At 43.5% G+C, this 24,014-nt stretch overlaps 1 protein-coding gene across 2 annotated transcripts in view; it reads right to left on the bottom strand.

The window, feature by feature from the left end:
* Positions 1-421: 421 nt before the first annotated feature.
* Positions 422-24,014, bottom strand: part of LOC128839879 (uncharacterized) — a 225,220-nt gene continuing 201,627 nt past the window's right edge. For both annotated transcript variants that reach the window (XM_054033239.1, XM_054033247.1), the window contains one exon: positions 422-2,021. In XM_054033239.1, the coding sequence (XP_053889214.1) occupies positions 1,791-2,021 (231 nt within the window). In that variant the 3' untranslated portion in view covers positions 422-1,790. The remainder of the gene's footprint in view (positions 2,022-24,014) is intronic.

The raw sequence follows: 24,014 nt of genomic DNA, 5'->3' as shown, positions 1-24,014 counted from the left end.
CCATTGGCCAGGAACTGCGACCAATGGGAGCTGTCGGGACAGTGCCATCGGGTACGAGGACAGTGCATGGAGCCTTCCTGGCTGTCATGCGCCTAGGGGCTGCAGGGACCTGGTGGCCGCTTCCTGGGAGCCGCGGTAAGCGACACGGGGACCCCGCACCCCCTTTCACACTTCAGTCCCCTGCCCCAGCCTGAAGCCCACTCCTGCACCCCAAACCCCTCATCCCAGGCCCCACCCCAGAGTCTGCACCCCCAGCTGGAGTCCTCAGTCCTCCCCTGCACCCCAATGCCCTGCCCCAGAGCCCCCTTCCGCACCCTGAACCCCTCATTTTTTGGCCCCACTTGGAGCCCGCACCCCCAGCCTAGAGCCCATACCCTCCCATCCCAGCCCCCTGCCCCAACCCAGAGCCCACTCCCACACCCCAAACTCTTCATCCCCGGCTCCAGCCCAGAGCCTGCACCCCCAGCCGGAGCCCTCACCCCCCTCCCACACTCCACACCCGGTGAGAGTAAATGAGGGTATGGGAGAGTGAGTGACGGAGGAAGGGGTGAGGGAGCGAGCAGGGATGGGCCTCAGAGAAGAGTCGAGGCAGGGGCGGAGCCTTGGGGCAGGGGCGGGACAGGGTTGTTCAGTTTTTGTGCGATTAGAAAGTTGGCAACCCTACCTCAGATGGTCCAATACTTTGATTTCCACCAGCTGAGGATTTGGTCCAGAGTGCTTTGCATTTGGTATCTAAGCAAAATCCTTGTGAAGGACCTGTGACTGCTACAAAAACACAGTGAAAATCATTGGACACACCTAACATTAGTAAACCAAAACTCCCACTGAAGACAAAGCAAAGGTTCCACAGGAGTCTATTGTAAGGACTTATAGATTGCCACCTATATACATAGTTGCTCTTGCCGTATGTGACATCAACATCCCCCATGACACAACATCCTTGCAAGCCCGCTGGGATCAGCTTTTGTCTGATACATTTTCTTACTTTTGACTCTTTTAGGCAGATTCAGGTTCCTTCAGTGGCTGACTACCCTGAACCACATGCTGTTTATCTCATTTTACCCAATGATAGTTTAACAATATAATTTCAAAACGTTTGTGATCAGATTGAAAAGGCAAAATTAATCCTTTGTGTTTTCAGCCTATTTCTCACTACACACTAGAAATAACCTGTTGATTCTCAATAGTTATAGGCCGGTCACAGTAACCAGACTTAAAAGTGCACTGGCTGAGATAAATGGAGAAAAAGGAATTCCTACACATTATATTAGTATTTTACAATAATTTTTTAAAAATATATTATAACGGCAGATAACCGGTCAGATTTTCAAAAGAGCTCTGGATCCAACTCTTCCCATTCAAGGCACCTACATGAAGTAGCCAGTTTGAGCATAACTGTGGTTGCTGAGACCTTCTGAAAATGTGGCCCCTCATGTATAAAGGGGGCCACACCATCACAGAAACCCTGACACAGTTTAATTCTTGGGAACATTTCCAGGACTGTGGCTCAGCCACTGTCCCTGTGGGTGTCAAATGTACCTTCAAAATTTACATTTACAAATCTCAGTATTTGAGCCTCTATCTGATTTACTCCTGCAAGGACTGCTCAGGTGACTGAGGGCTACAGATTAGGCCTTGTTGTATTTACACGTATGAGTGAATTGATTGGAATTTGTTTCTGATCTGTAGTTCCTTAGCACCACCACAATCTGTGGTGTCTGCTGGAAAATGGTAAATCAGAAGCCTTTATAAGACATCAGCTTCCCTTCTGCTAGAGTTAAAGTAGTTGGTCAGATTGTTCTCGAATCATCCAGTGGATTGGCAATGACAGAGTTGTGGGTAAGGACAAAGAGTGGCAGGTAAGTCAAGAAATCAAGAAGATCTAGTTTCTGGATGTGTCGCAGTTCTCTCTGCACGGCTTTCTCATGCTCTTCGCTTATCCCTCCAGCCTTCAGCTCTACCAAAAGTTGGTCCACTGTGATGCTGCTGGAGTGAGAGTCAATATTCCACAGAAATAATTGCTGGAAAACAATAAGGAGGTTGTTGTTCTTATTACCAGTTTTCCTTCATTTCCAGTTTACATTCCTCACTAACAAAGTCAGCTACCTGTCAACAGTCTGGATACAATCTTTGGCTCTTGCTCAGTGTAGCTGAGGATGCTGAGAAAGGCAAAGGTGGCTCTAAACCACTTTTTCCTCTTCCTTATTCCTGCGGGCAGCCAATGGCCAAGCTGTCCCCCAGCACAAACAAGAGCAACCATAGGGCTGTTCTAATTTACGCTGGCTAGAATGATCCTCTAGGGACCATGGTCTGCCAGCTGGAGATCAGCAGAGCACATTTTTCTCCTGCCCCATTCCCTTCAGCCTGCATCACACCCCTTTCCACTACGGAACGTCCCTACCCTGCCCACAGTAGGACCTGACATGTCGTCTGCATCAGGTGGGGCTGGTGCAAAGTTGGCTCTACAAGCTGTATGCCAACCCAAGAGTCTCCCTCGCCACTGGAATCTTTACCAGCCCTGTTTGATTAGATAAGATTTCATCCTTAGTCATATCGACCGGTTAACACTTAGAAGCACTTTAGAGATGCATAGAGAATCATAACAGTATCTGGGCAATAAGCCACAAATACCTTGGGCAGGTCACATTGTCTCTTTGTGCCTCAGTTTGCCCATCTGTAAAATGGTGATAAACAATACTGGGCCTCTTTGTAAAGCACTTTTAGCTCTACTGATTAAATGTGATGTCTGAGAGCTAAGTAATAATAATAATAATAATAACAATAATTCAGTGCTAAAGGAACACTAGAGGCCAGAATTGCAAAGGGTATGTCTCCATGGCAGCAGGCAGTGAGCCTCCCAACCTGGGTAGACAGACTCATGCTAGTCTGGATTGAGCTAGGACATTAAAAATGTCAGTGTGGACACTGAGGCTTGGGCAGCAACTCAGGCTCCCAAGCCCATCCAACCCCCAGGGTCTGAGCTTGGCTGGCTAGCTTAAGCCTCCATCAATGCCGCAACACCCATACTGCTATGTTAAATGTGTTCGCTTGAGTTAAACTAGCACAAGTCTGTCAATCTGGGCTGGGAGGCACACACCCAGCTCCTGTGGAGCTGTACCCAAAGGAGGGGCTTCAATCCAGCCACTAGGTTTGTGCCTGAATATTTGCCTGTCCAATTTTTTTGTGGCTGCACACCTCTAAGTTTGCACATGAAAATTGCATTTGCTTGTGCAAATCAGGTGGTTACGTATCCCAGCTACGCAATGTATGTGCTTGAAGTTCTGGGTGAAAACTTGGAGGATGTATCCAAGGTCAGGCTTAAAGGGTTCACAGTTATAATGTGATACTGCCAAGCCCCACAGGCCCCAAAACTGGCCCAGCCTAAAACTTGTTTTTTTTTTTTTTAAATATATTGCCCCCATCTAGAAAATATCTGCCCTCCAGAATGAGAGATGCAACTATCTAAACATCCCAGCTGCTGAGCTGAGTGACTCATAATAAATCAAGCCAGGACACGGAGTTTGTTCTGAGCAAGTGGAGTTAATGCATGAATACACATTGCACCACCTCTCTGCTCCTCTACCAGTTCTAGTCTTGTGTCCCAGCAGGGGACTGAAATTGATGAGACTGTTGTACTCAAAAAGAGCACAGGATCTCATAGCTAAGCAGGGACAGGCTTAGTCAATACTTGGTCTGACCTTTCACCCATACAGAGTTTGGTCCCTGCAGATTAAGGCTGAGGTCAGCAATGAGGCTGTATAAGGAAGTTAACACTGCAGGTGCAGAATTGTATTTGCGATGGATTTAAAAAAAACAAAAGCATTTCATTTTCCATTTCTGCTGTAGGATCACTCATGCTGGAAGAGTACAGACAGAAACACACATCCAAGAAAAACATTAAAGCAAACTATGTTTGAGTGAGGTTTTTTTTTTTTTTTTTTTTTTTAACATTTAAGGCAATATTTTTGCAAAGGGTATCTGAAACTGGCTTTGCGCAGAGTAATACCTCTTGCAGTCTGCTCTGGACATACATACTGAGACAATCTGAGATACCTAATGCATGTTCCATAACTCCTGATCACTCCTTCAAAACCATAATGCACTCCTTCAGAGCCAAATACAAGAACATACATATTTATACCATTTTAAAAGTACAGATTGGGACAAATTCATCCCTGATTTACTTCCTGGAATCACTAGTCTCCTTCTTCTGCACTTCTGTCAGCGCTTTGTACTTTCACGGTCTCCACCTGCATCCTGGAGTGGAGAATAAGCCCTCTGTGTTGTTCATTATTTGTATTATGGTATGATTTTGGCCCCAGCCAAGATCAGGGCTGCACTGCCCGGCCCTAAGCAAGCACATAGTACAAACACATAGTGAGAGACAGTCCCTGTCCCAAAGGAAAACTAAACAGAGAAGATAAAGAGTGGGAGAAAGGAGGGAGTATTATCCCCAATTTACAGATAGGGAACTGAGGCACAAAGAGATTAAACAATTTGCCTAAGGTCTCCCAGGGAGCCTGTGGCAGAGGCAGGAATTGAACCAACATGTTCTGAGAGCCAGTGCCTTAGCCCCAAGACCATCCTTCCTCTTAAACAAAGCTACTCATGTGTCATTACAGTTCACATAGGTCATCCCCTGGGTTCAATGGGGACATTTTCAGTGCTGCAGCCCTGACCACCACTACCATGTGCGCTAAATAATAACTACAGGCATTAAGTCTCGGTTCCATTACTTTTCAAATAAACAGTAACAAACACCTCCTTATGAAACCCATTGGAGAGAAATCCCCAAAAGCTTTCAAATGGCCCAAGAAATGCTTTCACGTGCAGAACAGCTTGCCGAGAACCCTCCCACACACCACAGTGCAGTTAAAACCTCACCATACCCAGTGCTTACAAAACAGAGTGCCTCTAAGCTTGCAATGGTATTCCTGCTACCTGGTGAACAAAGAGTGAGCTGTGGTTCAGAGCAGACCACAGAAATGATAATAACAGCCTTCCGTTTGTCAACTGCACTGGCAGAGTACATCAGCAAGCATTCACATGTGTCATGGCACATCACAGCTGCATGACTTAGCATTGCCTCTTTCTTCTGTAGTGAATGCAGTGCGTACTGCAAGGGCAGTTCAACATAACGATACCTCCATCTCAGTTTCCAAGCAGCTGTGCCTCCATATGCTTTGTGTCATACTGGACAACTCAACAACAACTACTGCTGTTTTCCTGTTTACTCCCTTAGACCTCAGAAATCAACAACTGATTCTTTTTTCCACGAATTTCCAATAATTTTATTAGCTACCTATATTTTCCAGTGTTCCCAGAAACTTCCTGCACATAGTTCCCACTAACAAAAGTGACACGTACAGCATTAAGTCCTACTCCATGTATTCAGTCCTGTCCAACAAGCCCGTCTGATATTTACTTTGTTGCAAAAGCAACAGTCAGGATATACACCCCACTCTGCCCATCTAAAACAAGGGGGAAAATATTTAAAGGGATATTCTCAAGTCAAGGCTGTCAGAGCAACCCTTATAGTATTTATTTAGTCAGAAGTTTTCAGTGGTCCAAATGGACCACTGTGTGTTTAACTCCCGCTGAGAGTCAATAGGAGAGAGACACCTAACTGCCATTTGTGACTTTGAAAATCTCCCCCTAGTTTTTTTTCCCCACTTGCATTTATCACATTCTATTAACCAAAATTAAAAACATGCTGTGTGGGTCAAATTCTGAGCAAGCTCAAATCAGTGGTGCTCAAAGGGCCCCTGGTTTACGCTGGCTGAGAATCTGGCCAACCAGCATCATTCAAAAGATTTTAAGAATACATTAAGAGTAAAACACCTAACAACCTATTCCACCCACAACAAATTTCACCCCAATCAAATCCTCACAGAAAAACCCAAGGGAAACAAGTGAATTTTGCCACATGATCCAAAGTCATCAAATGCAGATTCTGGCAGAACAAGAAAGGATGAGAATGCCCTGCCTTCAACCCCTTCACATTTTAACCAAGACTCATTTATCTTGGGCAGCTCAGTTGATCACATCTGCTGCAGTGTGGCACAGGGAAAGAAGCAGACTGTCAAAGAAATGGAACCCAAACCATATAAAAGGCTTTATTAGACTATAAGCGGTCTTTCTAGTCTGTGTTAACAGAGAGAACAATGAGGCTAGAGCTGCCCTCAGTTTTTCTGACTGAATGTTCTTCTGGCAAAAAAATGCTGATTTTTTGAGCAAAAATGATCAGAATGACTTGTTTCAATAGAGTCAAAATGTTCCATTTCAATAAAAATTTTGTTCTGATTTGGAACAAAACAATTCAAAATTTTGGAATTTCCCAAAGGATGGGAATTCCAGGTTCTGAGCAGCTCTAAAAGAGGCCCTGGTCCTGATTGGAAACACCACTTGAATACAAATGAAATAACAACAACAATAAATTAATTATTATTATTATTAGGTCAGAGCCACCACTTTAGTCTTCACTGGGAAATCAAAATTAGCTTCACCTTAAAACCTGTCATCCATTATTGTACATGTTTCCCTGATGCAGAAGATAAAAATATCAACCCTCGTAAACTAAGGCTGGAAGAATCTAAGCATAAAGTAGGATCAAAACAACAATCAGAATGGTGATGGGTTTTGCTGGGGTGGCAGACAGATCATGCATGTGTACTCTGCTATCCCTAGGCTCCCCTGCTGGCTGGCTCCATTCTTGAGAGCGAGCAAGGGACTGAAATTGCTGAGAGTCTTGACCTGTGCAATTTCAATGCCTTTGCTGATACACAAGAATGGATCTGGCAGGGGAACGTAGGGATGGGGCATCATAGGGCTGTTGTCATCTGTATACCCATGATGCCACTAACTCAGTGTGTTTTGTTTAGGTCACACAGCTTACCGGCCGGGATTTTAATACTTTACACTAAGGCCTTGGCTACACTTACCAGGTAGTTCGACGGCTGGAAATCGAAGTTCTGGGTTCGACTTATCGCGTCTAGTCTGGACGCGATAAATCGAACCCGGAAGTGCTCGCCGTCGACTGCGGTACTCCAGCTCGGCGAGAGGAGTACCGCGGAGTCGACGGGGGAGCCTGCCTGCCGCGTGTGGACCAAGGTAAGTTCGAACTAAGGTACTTCGACTATTCACGTTATTCACGTAGCTGAAGTTGCGTACCTTAGTTCGAATTGGGGGGGGTAGTGTAGACCAAGCCTGAGAATCACTTTATCTGTCAGGAACTCTCTTTTCAAGCACTGTCATCCTCTAATTAACAGAGCACAGCCATGCTACAGCACTGAGATGGCCAGAGTCTTAGTTGGAAATCCCACTAATGTGCATTCTGATTACTCCAGATAGCCAATAGCACTACTAGGAGTTATATGCAAGATTAACATTTGGGGGCCCAAAAGATGAATGACATTTTCCTGACTCATTAGGAATTATGGCTCGAAAAGTGCCATCTCAGAAGCTCCCCTGACTTCCGTGTCTCTGAGCCAGCAGCTGTTTCATCATCATTTATACAATGGATTCATATTCTGCTCTGCAGAATCTAGGAATCTGCTCTTCCATGCCACCACCCCTTGCTAGCCCTGACTTCCCCAGTGGCCATATATAGAAAAGCCAAATCCGATGACATTAATAGAGATAATTAATATACAGAGGAGAGTCTCCATCCCTGATAGAGAGCAAACCAGCTGCACACTAACTGCAAAGAAAACAAGAGTTAAGTTCCCATTTCTCATGTAGCTAAGCAATGAGGACGTTTATGCTCAGGTTTCCTGGTGTGACTTGCCAGTTTTGGAAGCTGCTGTATTCTACGCTGAGCCCACAGGACTGTTCCTCTGCATTACCCCTTTCAGTACATTAGAGGTACATCGCCTTATTCTGGAACTGCTGTCGGAATGGAACTCCCCCTGAAGTCAATGGGAATTGCACATGCGCAGTGACTATCAAGCTGGCTACTTCATTTGTAATAAAGATAATGGAACCATGTTAAAGAAAACTGTACAATTAAATCTGAGATAGGTACATGTATTAAGCAATAGGATAAGACTCAAGAAGTCAGTTCAGGTAAATTAATGGAGATATCCCATCTCCTAGAACTGGAAGGGACCTTGAAAGGTCATCGAGTCCAGCCCCCTGCCTTCACTAGCAGGACCAAGTACTGATTTTGCCCCAGATCCCCAAGTGGCCCCCTCAAGGATTGAACTCACAACCCTGGGTTTAGCAGGCCAATGCTCAAACCACTGAGCTATCCCTCCCCCCAATAGTTGTTGTTAATGCTAGAGTTGGGACAGAGCCACGAAATTCAGATTCAAGTTTAGAATCGGGGTCTAGCTTTGTCCAGTATAAAGACTTGCCTTAATAGTGAAATTAGGAGCCTAATTCAAGGAAGATTTTGAACCCGCTCCACCACAACTGCCCTCCAGCTTCCAGCTGAAACTAATTATGAAATAGCCCTTTCCTTGGCTAAGGGTTTGATTCCTATCTTAGATATAGCACTGAGTGCTTTGTAATACCATTTTCATTCACACAAATGCAAGGGCAGTAGCTGATTTTACAAGATATGCAGAGACCCCTGTGTGCTCAGCCAGGTCCTTCTGTCTTACACTGTGCCACTAATCACAGGTGACTCATTGGTTGCTCTGCACACCAGACACCCAGGATCATCAGTCCTCACTGATTAAAAAAACCCCAAATACACGAGAGAATGAGAACGATTCTGACAGAGAACCAGAGAGAACCAGCAAAGCCTTGAAGACCAAGGCAAGAGACTTTGCAAGGGATGGGTCAGAGGGCAGGGCGGTGGCACTGAGGGATGGTGCATCTTGGGGTTTTCATTCCTGCATCTGTCACTGGCTGCAGCAGAACATCTAACCATGCCCAGGCCCAGGGTGGTATGTGTTGAGGCAAGTGAAGGAAAGGAAGAGGAGGGCGAGGCAGGCCTTGGCTCAGAGATTTCCTTTTCCTTCAAACAGAGTCTATGAGACAAGACTAATGTAGGTTTTTCTGGACATCACAAAGGCGCAAGCAGCCCAGCATTACTGCATACTCCAAAGGCCAGCATGAACCTATGTGATCAGCTGAGAGGAGATCTGGGAAGCGTTATGCAACAGGAGCCATGCCTTGTCAGGTCACCATTGCCCTAGATTTACTAACCCACGTGGCATTTCACAGGTTTGTAGGGGATACCATTGCCATCAGCCAATCTGCAGCTTCCCCTTGCCTGGAAGGCTCCCTCCATGCCATGGGGAGGAGGATAACCAACTACACAGTGCCTTCCCCATAGACAGAAGCCAAGAGCTGCAAAGAATGCAGACTACCCACTTTCAATTTTGTGGAAGTCCTGCCACACCCAACCTCCACTTGGAAAGTTTCCCTCAAATCCAGAGCATTCTCTGATACATGGCCACACTGCTCCCTTTGGAAATTTCCCTAAATGCTCACACCTGAGACCGAAACGGAACCCCTAACACTTACTCCTGGGACATAATGCTTATAATACTATCATGTATATTGTCTTGAAATATACACTCCAAACCCAATGGGGACAGCAAGGGGCTTCCCAAGACTTAATCTCACAAATGAACCGTGCAAACATATGTACTTGTGCTTGAGGTGTGATTAGAGAAAAATGTCCTGATGGTTGCAAAGTATATAAAAACACCAAATCAACAAAAAGACTACTATGAAAATACCAACAGCAAACAAATATTGTATGACAGCAAAATCATGTTTTGTTTTGATTTTAAGGCCTTTTTCAGTTAATTTAGAAGTCTTCTCTCTCTCTCTGGGTCTGTGCCCGGAGGTCACTCAAAGAGAATTCTGAGTTAGCAGGATACAGTTTGTAAAGGGAACTATTGGCTAACTGATTTCAGACAGCACTATTATACTTAGGAGTCACTTTGGCTGCTGCAAAATTATTCCAGTGAAAAGGTTTTTTGAGGTAATGCACAATTAAGGGTAACCCCCTTTGCTTAAATTAAAATAAGAGTGTAATGAAGAATCTGACTCCTTCCTCTAATTTTACAAGTTCAATGGTAATCTAACCATGCCATTCATTTAGAGAAACCATTAATTTTGCTGTGTGGCTGAAACTAGAAGGCCTCAGCTTTCTTTCTCTCACTTTTCCCCCCTCTTTTTGCTCTTTGTCTGTGCACCTGTTTGCACCACTTTAGCATCCCATTTAAAAAACTTTGGGTAATCCTCTGGCACTAACCCTGGTGTGATAATACTGCTGTTATTCAGCAGCATAATTACAAAGGGCAACACAGATAAAACATGTCTTTCACTTCTGCTTTGAATATGCCCGTTTTGCCAATCTTCAAGGTGAATGGTTTCCAAGACCTTCCGTATTTAATGTTAATCTAAATTCTTCACACAAATGAAACTTCCAACACCTCAGACAATGACAAATGGTTAATTCTGATTCATTTGAATGAACAGTAATGATCAAAAGTTTTACAACAATACTTTGCCCTTCTGTAGCCTCTTCTGTGCTAAGGTATCAAAATGCTTTATAAACCTCAATGAATGGATCCAATCAGAACCCCGTGAGACAGTTAATGATTATCCCCATTTTACAGATAGGGAAACTAAGGCAGAGGGAGGCTAAGTGAATTACTCAGGTCATGCAGCAAGTGGCAAAGGCAGGAGGAAAACCTAGGTGTCCTGTAGCTTAGTTATTTGCTTTACCCAGTACGCCATGCTCCCTTTAACTCTACAGTTAAAATTTACAATCTGTATAATTACTTATTAATGGAGATTTATTCAAAACATTAACTAATGCCTATCCAGGGCTCTCGACATCTTTGTTATATTTTAAAAATACATTATTCACAAAATAAAATTAAATGCTACATGTTTCCCATAACCAAGGATCCAGAAAATCTCTCTCTCTCCACCCTCAAAACCCAGACCTCGGCTCCCCACTCCCTCTCCAAAAATCTTAGGGGAATGAGACAGTGAATTCTAAAGGCAAGGCCTTGCATGAAGAATTCCCAATAGCAGCTCACTCTCTTTAAGACCCAGGCAGTTCCAGCACCAGTGCCTCAGCTGACTGCAGCTGTGGAAGTTATGGCACAATCAGCTGGGTGGTCCCAAGCCATTTAGGGCTTTTTAAGGGAAAACTAATTCTTTAAACTCCACCTGGAAATCAACAGAGAGCCAGTGTAGTCCTGGAGCACAGAGATTTGTCATGTGCTCATGGGGAGAGACTACCTAAAAAGTGAGCCATTGCATTTGGCGCTAGCTTCTGTTTCCAAGCTGATTGAAGATGTAACCCTATGTAGAATGCCATTATAGTAGTGTGATCTCAAGGTGAAAAAGGCACAGATCATCTCTGGATAATCACAAATTTAACTACTATCTCTATGGGATGATTCATAAATCTACCTCTCTACTGCAGACCTGTCTCCTTCCACCCAAACTAAAATCTCAGCCTGTCTCGCTGATATCGCCTCGTGAATGTCTAGCTGTCAACTCAAGCTCAAAATGAGTAAAACAGAGCTCTGAAATCTCCCTCCCCCCTTCATGCCCTCCCCCACTACTTCCTTTCTCAGTCACTGTGGACAACACCACCTCCCTGCCTGTCACTCAGGCCCATAACCTGGGCGTCGTCTTCAACTCAGATCTCTCTCTAAATCCTCACATCCAGGTTCTGTCTAAATCTTGCCAATTCTTTCTGCATAACATGTCTAAGATTCAACCTTTTCTATCTATCCACACAGTTAACACTCTCCTCCAGGCTCTGATCACCTTGTGTCCCCATTACTGTTATTCTTTTCTCTGGCTTTGACAAATGCAATTTTGCCCATCTCATATCCATTCAGAATGCTGCCTCAAAGATTATTCTCCTAGCCCATCGCTTTGACCGTGTCACCCCTCTCGTTGCATCCCTCCACTGGCTCCCCCTTCTCTATTGCATCAAACATAAGCTACTTATCTTCACTTTCAAGGCCCTTCATAGCCTATCCCCACCCTACCTAGCATTTCTCAGTCCCTACTGAAATGTCGACTCAAGCCTCTGATCAGTCCAAGATGCCAGCTTCCCTCACCCATTTGTTAAATTTTCAACCAAGCACCTTTGTGCTTTCTCACATGCTGCCTCTCACCCTTGGGAAGAGCTTCCTGTAAACATTCACAAAACTAACTCATTATCCTCCTTCAAACTCTCCTTTTCCATGATGCCTACAAAAAACTCGACAATGCTTAGTCTGCTGATGTGCTGAGACCACTGCCTATCATGTGGACTAGTACTGTTTCCTTGTACTCCTCCATCTAGCTGACTGTTTCCATCTGTTGTCTCTTGTCTTATTTGGGGTCCAAGTGCTTTGGAGCAGGGACCATCTTTTTTGGTCGGCGTTTGCACTGAGTGTAGCATAATGAGGTCCTGGGTCCATGATTGGGGCTCCTAGGTGCTATGGTAATGCAAATAAATAAATAATGGCAGCCAATTCTGTACCCAAAATAAATAGTCACAACCCTCCTGGATTGATGTAGATGGAAAAAAAAAATCAGTCAGCCTTGTCTCTACTGCTTTAGGATCAACTAGCAGCAGCTGAGGATCTAATAGTACTTCTCAAACTACAAACTTGAATCACAAATGGTGGGTACAAACCCTCAGTTAAGAGGGTAGATACAATTACCATATTTACTGGTTGCTTCCTTCATCCTACCAACATCACTTCTGTTTTCTCTACATTGAGCTTCAGCCAGCTAGTTGCCATCCATTCCCCAGGCTCTATCAAACCCAACACCTAGCAAACACCAAGTAAGGAATTCAACAGCACTGGCTGGAGCAAATGAAACAGAGATATAGAGCTGGGTGCCATCAGCATAGTGAAAACAGTGCAGCCCCTGCCTCCTTACTAGCCCTCCTTACAACCCTGTGGACACAAAAAAGGAGGCACGATGGAGTCCTGCAGACCTCATGTCAAGGAACCCACAGGGCAGGAGAGAAATTGTCTGGTGCAGACTCCTGTGATCTCTCAGAAATAAGAATAAAGCTACTGAGAAATGGCCTGGCCTACTTACTCTCAGGTTCACAGGCAACTCAGCAACATCTTATGATGATCAAAGGCAGCTGATAGATCTAACAGTATCAGAATGGACACTTTTATCCATTTCCAGGAGGAGATCATCTATCAAAACAATTAGTGCAGTCTCCATACAGAAAGATTCAGGTTTCATTAGCACCCAAAGACAAGCCATTAACCTGGAAGATTTGAGAAGAGGTACACCCCAACTTTGAATCGCAATCTATCATAGGTAAATTTCCATTTGACCCACATCCAATCTCACCCTGACTGCTTGATTAACAGTGAGGCCAGCTGTATGAGTTGAGCCAGACACCATCTAAGATTGCTCTACAGTTGTTGTGAAATTCTGAGGTACGTCAGAGGAATTGTCAACACTGAATCCCTGAGCACTAACAGCCTGGGGGCCTCCTATGTCATCTCAATGAGGAACTTTCCACAGCTCATGCAAAAATAACATCTTCTGAATAAAGAGACCCAGAGCAACTTCACAAGATCTTCCCACAGAGTCTATTTTCCCTCTCTTTAATGCCTAGGATGAAAGCAGAGCTCATAGCAGATAGGTGTCATTTCCAGACTAGATACCCCCAAATGAATGGTGTGGAGGCATGGTAGTGGTTCCAAAACCAAATGACAAGGTTTAGATCTGAGTAGACCTCACCAAGCTCCATAAGAATGGCTGTAGAGAGTGACATGTACTCTCCTGTGTTGAACACACCCTTGGACAATTCAGTAAAGGAAAAGTCTTCCCAAAATTAATGTCATCATCTATGGTGGTCTTTAACCTTAGGGTACGTCCAGACTACCCGCCGTATCGGCGGGTAGCGATTGATTTACGGGGAATCGATATATCGCGTCTCGTTAAGACGTGATATATCGATCCCCGAATGTGCTCCCTGTCGTCTCCGGAACTCCACTGGAGAGAGCGACAGTAGTGGAGTTGACGGGGGAGCCGCGGCCGTTGATCTCGCACCGTGAGGACCCAAGGTAAATCGATCTGAGATACTTCGACTTCGGCTACGCTATTCACGTAGCTGAAGTTGCGTATCTTAGATTGATACCTTCCCCCCCCAGTGTAGACCAGCCCTAAGTCTCATCTCAAGCTCTTTCCACCTATGGAATGCGCTCTGGTGATTTGCTGCCTTCTCATGGCATGCCAGATTTTTCCAGTCCTTTGTTCCTGTAGAACCCAATGTGGCTGGAACATTAGACTGGAAGAGTTTCCAACAAAAACAGTATGCAGCATTCTGGGTTTTTGAGTACATAAGCCATGGCCTCTCCACCTTGTCACCATTGGGGATTTCATGCCAATAATGTATTGGATGGAAACTTCTATTTTCATTGATTTGGGGGAACATGAAGTTTTTCACTTGCTGTGGCCCATGCAGCACAAGGAAGTCCCTCAGGCTACTGCTCAAGTGGGTCCACAGTCCTGGATCATCTAGACTTAAGGAACTAAACTGAACAGCAACTTGTTTCTTGCTCCTCCACCACACTCTTCTCTGATCTACACTTTTCTTCAGGAATGTGCATGGTTACATCCATTTCAGATGGAGATATGGATGCTGCAGTAGCTGCCAGGTCACTTGCACTCTGACTAACTGGAAGATCAGGCATCTCCTCACCACTCACATCTTCACTGGGGCCAGAAGGCTCACCATGAACATTTGTGTCTATGTATCTCAGGAGAGCTCCTTCCTGCTTAGATAGAAAAGCTTCCTTTGCTTTCTTTCTTTTTCTGAATGCTGCCCCAGAGGGGCGTTTTCCTCTTTCACTCATGACTGCTGTTCTGTGCCAGCTATAGTGGCTCTCAACGCGCAATTGAAGGGGACAAATAAGCAGGCTGGTAGCAGGGCCTGAGTGAGGGAAGATATCAGCGTCTTAAGGGCCTAGCTGGCTCCTACTACTTCAGTTGACTGCCTGTTCTCCTCAAGTGGGCTCAGGGAAGCAGCAGGAAACTGGAAGCTCCCTGAGAAGCTGGGGTTAATCAGTCCAGGCTCCTGGGGGTCCTAGAGAGGTACATAAGAGGCTCCTCCTCCTCTCTCTCCCTGCAGCTCCTGCTGCTTTCTGTTATTCCCTCTCACCTTTTCTCCTGACTGACTGTTATGTCTCTTGTGCCCTCCTTCCTCCAGCACAGCACTCCACCATCTCTGTGCATCTAGAGCAGAGAGAATACATATGCACCAGCAGCAGACACAATTTTTTACACTCTGGGTCTTAGTGGCGCCCCCCCACAGTCTGGCACCTGAGACGGGCCGCTTCAGTTCGCCTCATGGTAAGGCCAGCTCTGGCCACAAGGATGCCCAGAGCAAGGAGGTAAGAGTCTGTGTGAACAGGAAATAAAGAGTCTTGCATTCATCCCAACTATGGTGTGCTGGGTCTCTTTAATCTCTACAGAAACCTCACTAGAACAGGATTTCTTGAGACATCTCTCTCATTTCTTTGTCCTGGCCGGATAGTTGGGTTGAAATACTGTGAATAGCCTCTTCAATGATATTTCAGTGGTGCAAAGGAGCCATACATTCTAATGAAAAACAAAACAAAACAAAAACCCAAAGAGAGAAAGCTAAACCAGAGTTCCAAACATCCAAAAAAAAGTTTCATTTCAGTTTGGGGCAAAGGTCTGGTTTTCCTGAAGCAGTTCATCCACTCCAGGTATTTCCTGTTCCTATAATGTATAAAGTGCATTTGTTTATCTTTTTATTTGTTTATCATGAACATACCATGCAATATATGACTGAAAAGACTTGTAGGATTGAGGACATGGCAAGAGTCCTTGGCTGGTTTGGCTGAGGATTGCTGGGTGGCAAATGCTGGTTCTTGATGCAGGAGGGTTGTGCAGGGATCTTCTCCCCTCTATTCCACTTCCCTCCCACACAGCACTATATTATATACAAATGATATATACATTTAGGATTCAGTTGCTCTAGGCCTCACCCAGAAAAATGTTTAAGTACTGGCTTAATATCCTTTTAATTCAGTGGGATACTCAATGCTTATGGTTAAGTACTGTCACGAATAGGGATGGATTTAAGTTTATTAGCTTTGCTGAAATGGGGCGATAGGGTGTGATCCTGTAAGGTGCTGAGCAACTCCTAGAAGTACTGAGTGCCTTCAACTCCCAACCTCAAACTTCATTTTGATCAAAACTTACCCTGTGTGAAATTGTCACTTAATGTTGATTTTCAACAAGTGTTGGAACACTGGGGAAGTTCCAGAAGACTGGGAGAAAGCTAATGTTGTGTCAATTTTTAAGAGGGTCAAATGGGATGATCCATGTAATTACAGGCCTGTCAGCCTGACATCAATCCCAGGAAAGATAATAGAGCAGCTGATATGGGCATCATAAGAATGGTAATGTAATTAATGCCAATCAGCAGGGGTTTACAGAAAACAGATCCTGTCAAACTAAATTGATACCTTTTTTATGAGATTACAAGTTTGGTTGATAAAGGTAATAGTGTTAATGTAATATACTTAGATTTATGTAAGGCATTTGACTTGGCACCACATGACATTTTGATTAAAAATATAGAATAAAATAAAATTAACAGGGCACACATTCAATGGATTAAAAACTGGCTAACTGATAGGTCTCATCATGTAACTGTAAACTGGAAATCATGATCAATTGGCTTTGTTTCCAGTGGGGTCCCACAGAGGTTGGTGTTTGGCCCTCCAACATTTCTATTAATGGCCTAGAATAAAACATAAAATCATCCCTTTGCAGGTGACACAAAAATTGGGGAAGTGGTAAATACTGAAGACGACAGGTCACTAATTCAGAGCAATCGGGATTGCTTGGTAAACTTGGCACAAGCAAACAATATGTTTTTCTCAGGCTAAATGTAAATGCATACATACATAGGAACAAAGAATGTAGGTCATATTTACAGGATGAGGGACTCTATCCTGAGAAGCAGTGACTCTGAAAAAGATTTGGGGGTCATGGTGGACAGTTAATTGAACATGAACTATTAATGTGACACAGTGACCAAAAGAGATAATGTGGTCCTGGGATGTATGAACAGGGAAATCTTAAGTAGAAGTAGAGGGGTTATTTTATCTCTATAGCTGGCACTGGTGCAACTGCTGTTGGAATATTGTGTCCTGTTCTGGTGCCCACAATTCAAGAAGGATGTTGATAAATTGGAGATGGTTCAGAGAAGAGCCAGGAGAATGATTAAAAGATTAGAAAATATGCCTTGTAGTGCTAGACTCAACGAGTGTATTTAGCTTAATAAAGAGAAAGTTAAAGGGGGTGACTTGATCCCAGTCTGTAAGTCCACATGGGGAACAGATATTTAATAACGGGCTCTTTAATCTAGCAGAGAAACATATGGCTGGAAGGTGAAGCAAGACAAATTCAGAGTGTAATTAATGAGTAAATTTTTAATGGTAAGAGTAATTAACCACTGGAAAAATTTACCAAAGCAAGAGTCATTGTGCATTCTCCATTACTTTACATTTTAAAATCAAGACTGGATGTTTTTATAAAAGATCTGCTCTTTTACTTTGGGGAAGTTCCATGGCCTATATAGGAGGTCAGACTAGATGATCACAATGGTCCCTTCTGGCCTTGGAATCTGTGAATCAACTGAATGGAATAAATCTATTGATCTTAATGTTTGGGCATTAAAGGCTCCTATACAAATATGGTTCTGCATCATTTCATAGATTTGATATGTTTTGATCATACACCTTGACTGTACCTTATCTTTTTAATAGCTTGCTAGATATATTTTTCTTTGCATAGTTAGTAGGTTGCAGATGCCAGATATACTGTGAACAATTGCTAAGTCAGTACAGAATGGAGAGAGACACACATCTGGAATATGTCAAAAACAAAAACAACAAAAAAAACAAACATAAAAAACCATTAGAAAACACTTACTAGTTTTTCAAAAACTATCCTCACACCATATATAACTTTCTTATGAGACAAAAGAGAGAGAGTTCTATGTTTTTAGAAACATCAATGGCATTATTCATGCTACAAGCCAAACCACTTAAGAAGCAGAACCTTTGCAGTGCCACAAGGATAATACAAAAAATAAAAAAAACCACACTTGCTTCCTTTTTTATTTATGAGTATTGACATTCTTGTGCAGTATTAGGAGAGCTCATTTAGCTTCCAGTTCTAAGAATTTTTGAATCTATAGCCAGTAATTATTGGCATTCAGGGGTACAAAAGAGAAAAACAAAGCACACAAATTCTAGCACATTCATGTGGGATTGGGAGTTGAATTAAGATCTTCACACCCCATTGAATTATCAGCCCCCCTATTAGAGCCTTATTAAAATGGTAATGATTATATGCCAACTATAGGCAGGCTGCCGCACCTGTCAAAAATACCCCGATTATCCTGTTCATTCAACTGTCTGGCTCTTGAATCTGAGTCTCAGGTTTACTATTCTGTGAAGTTGGTAGGGTATTTTTAAGAAAAGATACAAGAACAAACACTTCCATAGGGGTGATAGAAAATCCTCTCTGATTTCCTACGCCTAATGCCCATTTGGTATTATGGTATCTTGGACAGCAATAGGAGGAAACAGATACTATTTCACTGGATTTGAGGAAGAAAATAGAGAGGCAAACTACAAGGTCTTTATAAAAAAGAAAGCACTCCTGTTTTAAGATCAAAAAGAACAAAACAAAACCCTCACATCATTACTCATCTAGCAACTAGAATTGTGTTATATACAGCAAGAAAGACTACCCTGAAGTAGAAAATAATACTCTAATACTTTTAAAGGAACATTCCTCTTAATTCTAACATTTGACCAAGTCCACAGCTTTTCCTACTGAAGTGCCGTATTCTCCTGGGTTCTCTTTTAAAATGAATGAAAGCATTTTTCATATTGATCTTCAATAACAAAAACCTAATCCTGCAAATCCTTTACTCATATCAGCAAGGGTTTGCAGGACTTGGAAGAATCCCCTATACCTTATATTTTAAATTAGAAGTTTTCACTTTAAAACGATAGATAGATAGATAGATAGATAGATAGATAGATAGATAGATAGATAGATAGATAGATAGATAGAATTTTGTCCTGTTGCCTAATAAAACAGAACAATGTGCAATTGCTTCTGCTAATATTAACAGACAATCCTGAAGGAAGAAGATAAAGTATTTTTTCAGTGTTTCAAAAATGTCTTTACATTACCACTATTCCATTAGTTTGTCAAATACCAGAACATAAAAAAATATTGTTATGAGGGCATTTAGTGGTTGAATGCCATCCACAGAACCTGAGATAGATGCTATGTCAGTAACTGCCCTGAGCACTTTGGGAGGTGGAATAATCAACAAAGCAGAATTTGGTTTGTTTTGGTTTGCTCCCAAAAAGCATTTTTGATTCGAAGCATTTCTTGTGATGAAGCATCAGAAAGGCCAGTAAACATTTTTTTAATTTAAATTTTCAATTAAAGGAATGTCTAAGAGCTTCACTTAATGGGTCTCAGCTACAAAGATATGATTTTATGAACAACAGGCCTGATTCTGCTCCCTCTGATGTCAACAGCAAAACTCCCTTTGCCTTGGGAACACAGATACAAATGTGATGGCTGCCACTATAAGAAGACAGCTACTGTATACAGAGAGGTAGAACACAGAAGGATCAGGCCCCAAAGTGCCATAATTATTAATCTATGAATTGTGGCTGTAACTTTCTTTTCTGTGACTGTATATTCCAAACGAGCTGAGGTGGGGGGTCCTCAGTTTAACAGAACTCAGTTTTTAAGTATGTTTTAGTGGGAGAGACAATACAAAAATAGATCACAACATCATTACAAATGTATAAATAAATAACAAAAAGATGGAACTAATAATATGTGCTCAATAGCATCATCCAGACTAATTTATTTGCATGTTTTATCCTGCTTCCCACCCCTTTGTCTCTGTTTGCCTTTTTGGATTCTAAATTTGTTGCAGCGAGGTCTGTCTCTTACAGTGGTCTAGCACAAATGTGGCCCCAAGTCTGCTTGGAGGATTTGAGCTCTACCATAATATGGGGTGGGATTTTCAAAAGCATTCAGAGCTACTTCAGTGGGGGTAAGGTTAGGCCAATGCTGAGCACATTTAGAAATCCTACTCATAAATAATCATAATCCTTTTGATCAAACTTTTCAAGCATCCACTAATATCAAGTGCCTCACTGCCTGGGTATGCAAATCAGACACTTGAGCCCTCACTTTGAGCAATAACAAATAGGAGGCTTTGAACCCATATTTCTATCCCCAGTCCTAATCCTGATCAGAGGCGGAATCAACTTGTGGATCAAGTTAGTGCAGCTTCTGGGCTGCTCTAACTTGTGCTGATGGAGAACAGCCCTCAAGGAGCCACTCCACTAACCAGGATCATCGATGACATTAAGTTCTTACCCTGCCCTGACATATCGTTCTTCTCACTCTTAGCCCACCCTATGCCCGCTCAGGATTCCCCACTTATAGGGGAATGCTCATCTGCTGCCTTAAGGCAGATATTAGTTCCTTTGTGCAGGACTTTGGAGAGCCTGTATAAACCGACTGATAGACAAGAGCAAAGGTGTAGGGGCAGGAAGCTGTGGGAAAGATAGAGAGGCCACTGGGGAAAAGAGGGTACCTAGTAGGGATGGTGAGTGAGAGTAGAGAGGTAGGCTGGTGGAACTGAGTAAGAGAAGTGACATCTGACTGGATTACTGTGCAGCGGCACTCTGGTGAGAAGTTGTGGGGATCAGCTTGGGGAGTGGGAGTATGTAGTATGCACAGTGGGAGAGGAGAGAAAATACCAGAAGATGAGCTTAGAGGAGATCCTTCTACCTCCCTTTCTTTGATCAAAGGGCTCCTGTACAATTCTTCAAATTAAGGTTTAAAAGAATTTAAAAACGAATGTTTAAAATTCTAAAATGTTGAAAAATGATGGAGAAAAATACATCTATACAGACTAAGATGACTGTGAACTACACATTGTTAATTCACCCAAACTGAGTTTGAAAGTAATCAGAATATGAATATTTAGGGGGAAAAACAAATTACATGTTAAGTTTTAATAATTTTTCTGCCCACATTTAAAAAAAAAAAGACATTATTTTGTGTCCTTTTAATCCAAATGAATGAGTTTTGCCATATTGGTTGAAAATAATGTTTGTAACTAGAGAAAAAAGCTGTTTTTTTCATGATGGATCACTTATCCATTATTAGTGAGGGTTATGAGTTAAAAACCTATGAAGGGATTCAAGTTAGTAGAGGTCAGTGTTCATGTGCTACCAGTTTGAACAAGGGGATAGATGGATAAAAGACAAGATAATGATTTGCGACAGGGCCCAAAATTTAATTTAAACAATTAAATTACCCTTCTAAGAGATCCCCAAGGAAATCTATTAAAATACCATCTCCCCCCATCCCCAAAGCATACAAAAGCTGCCTAGTAACTGGCCAGCATCACTTCCTTTGTAAGATGTTGGATGATCCCAAGACAAAAACCATATGCTGTTAGTTTAATGGTAGAGTGATCAACAGGGGTGGGCTATTCTTTAGGTTTACTTGCCCTAAAAATGAGACAATTAATGCCATGCAACAAAATGTCCCAGCAGAAGCATAGGGTCTGATTTTTCTCTCATTTCTGCTGGCTTTTCACTGAGATAATTCCATCAATGTAGTTGGAGTTAGTCCTGAGTTACACTTACATCAATGAAAACAGAATCAGATCCTTAGAAGGCGAGGCAGCCAAAATGAGTTCCATATTTGTGGGCCACAAAAGCTCCGCAGCCCTAGACACTTCCCCCTGTTTTGAGGAGTATACTCAGGATTTGAACCGAGCTGGCTCATGCGTGGTGAGCAAATGGGTCCTTTTTTCAGCCAATCATCCTTTTGTTTCGGGGCTCATACAGTCTGGCTGCCACTCAGGCTATGTCTACACTACTGCGGTAAGTCAACCTAAGTTACACAACTCCAGCTGCGTGAATAACGTAGCCGGAGTCGATGTAGCTTAGGTCGACTTACTGCAGTATCTACACTGCACTGTGTCGACGGGAGCGTGTCTCCCTTTGATTTACCTTACTCTTCTCATTCGGGATGGAGTACCAGAGTCGAACGGAGAGTGATCTGCAGTCGATTTGGCAGGTCTTCATTAGACCCGCTAAATCCTCCCCCGGTGCATCGATTGCCAGAGCGTCAATCCGGCAGTAGTGCACACATAGCCTCAGTAAGCATCTTGCGTTGTTGGTGCCTCTGGCCAATCAGAGTATGCAGCTCGGAGTGAGCCTCCCGGCCTGGGTAGACAGACTTGTGCTATTAGCGTTTGAGCTAGCGCACTAAAAATAGCAGTGTGGACATTGCAGCTTGGGCTGTCAAGCCTAGGGGTTTTGGGTCCTCAATTCTGGCATTTCCTAACGTTTCAGTGCTTGACTTTGCATCCTTAACATCTTTTTAATGTCGTTTTCTGTATATAAGATACATTAAAATTACAGGACTTAGGACTTACAGTGGTTAGGGCTCTAGTGGTTAGGGCACTAGCCTGGGACTCAGGAGACAAGGGTTCAATTCCCTGCTACCTGTGTGACCTTGGACAAATCACTTAGTCTGTTTCTGTGCCTCAGTTCCCCATCTGTAAAATGGGGATAATAGCACTGCCCTACCTCACATGGGTGTTGAAAGAATGACTGTGAGATGTTTAGCTACAACAACAATGAGGGTATATATGACTCTAAGGCCTGGTCTACACTACACTGTAATGATGTAAATGATGGCAAAATATTAGAAAAAGTCTCAAAGGCCATGAAGGACAGATGCCATAACAGGGACGCACAGCAGTGCCACGTGAAAATTAAGGAGCTAAGGCAAGCCTACCACAAAGCCAGAGAGGCAAACGGAAGGTCCGGGGGCAGAGCTGCAAACATGCCGCTTCTACGCGGAGCTGCATGCCATGCTAGGGGGTGCAGCCACCACTACTCCAACTGTGTGCTTTGACTCCATCAATGGAGAATCACGCAACAGGGAAGCGGGTTCGGGGTAAGAGGAAGATGATGATGAAGACAATGAAGATAGCTCACAGCAAAGAGGTGGAGAAACTGGTTTCCCCAACAGCCAGGATATGTTTATCACCCTGGACCTGGAACCAGTAACCCCCGAACTCACCCAAGGCTTGCTCCCAGACCCTAAGGGCACACAGGGGACCTCTGGTGAGTGTACCTTTGTAAATATTACACATTGTTTAAAAGCAAGCATGTTTAATGATTAATGATTAATTTGCCCTGGCAATCGCGGCCAGTACAGCTACTGGAAAAGTCTGTTAACGTGTAAGGGGATGGAGCAGAAATCCTCCAGGGTCATCTCCAGAAAGCTCTCCTTCATGTACTCCCAAAGCCTTTGCAAAAGGTTTCTGGGGAGAGCTGCCTTATCCCGTCCACCATGGTAGGACACTTTACCACGCCAGGCCAGTAGCATGTAGTCTGGAATCATTGCATAACAAAGCATGGCAGCGTATGGTCCTGGTGTTTGCTGTCATGCAGACAACATCCATTCCTTTTCTCTCTTTGTTATCCTCAGGAGAGTGATATCATTCATGGTCACCTGGTTGAAATGGGGTGATTTTATTAAGGGGACATTCAGAGGTACCCGTTCCTGCTCGGCTGAACAGAAATGTTCCCCACTGTTAGCCACGCGGTGGGGGGGAGGGGTGAAGTGATCATCTCAGAGAATTGGGTGTGTGTGTGTGGGGCGGGGGGTAGTTGGGTTTATGCTGCATGTTAACCCGGAAACTGCAGCCCCTCCTTTTACACTGCAAACCTATTTTAAATGGCCAACCCAACGGGTGCTTGGTATGGGAAATGAGGGCGCTGCTTTTTGAAACCATTCCCACATGTTATGAAGGCTAAAAAAGCCAAAAGACTGTGGCTTACCATGGCTGCCTACAAGCCGAATTCTGTTGCTTGGCACTGCGTGAGTGATCTCTCACACCAAACCGGCAGGCCCTCAATATAAGAGGAAAAATGCGACCT

This window comes from Malaclemys terrapin, chromosome 1 (assembly GCF_027887155.1).
Source record: "Malaclemys terrapin pileata isolate rMalTer1 chromosome 1, rMalTer1.hap1, whole genome shotgun sequence".
NCBI lineage: Eukaryota > Metazoa > Chordata > Testudines > Emydidae > Malaclemys > Malaclemys terrapin.
Note: the sequence above shows the minus strand (reverse complement) of the source record. Positions and strands in the feature narration are given on the sequence as shown.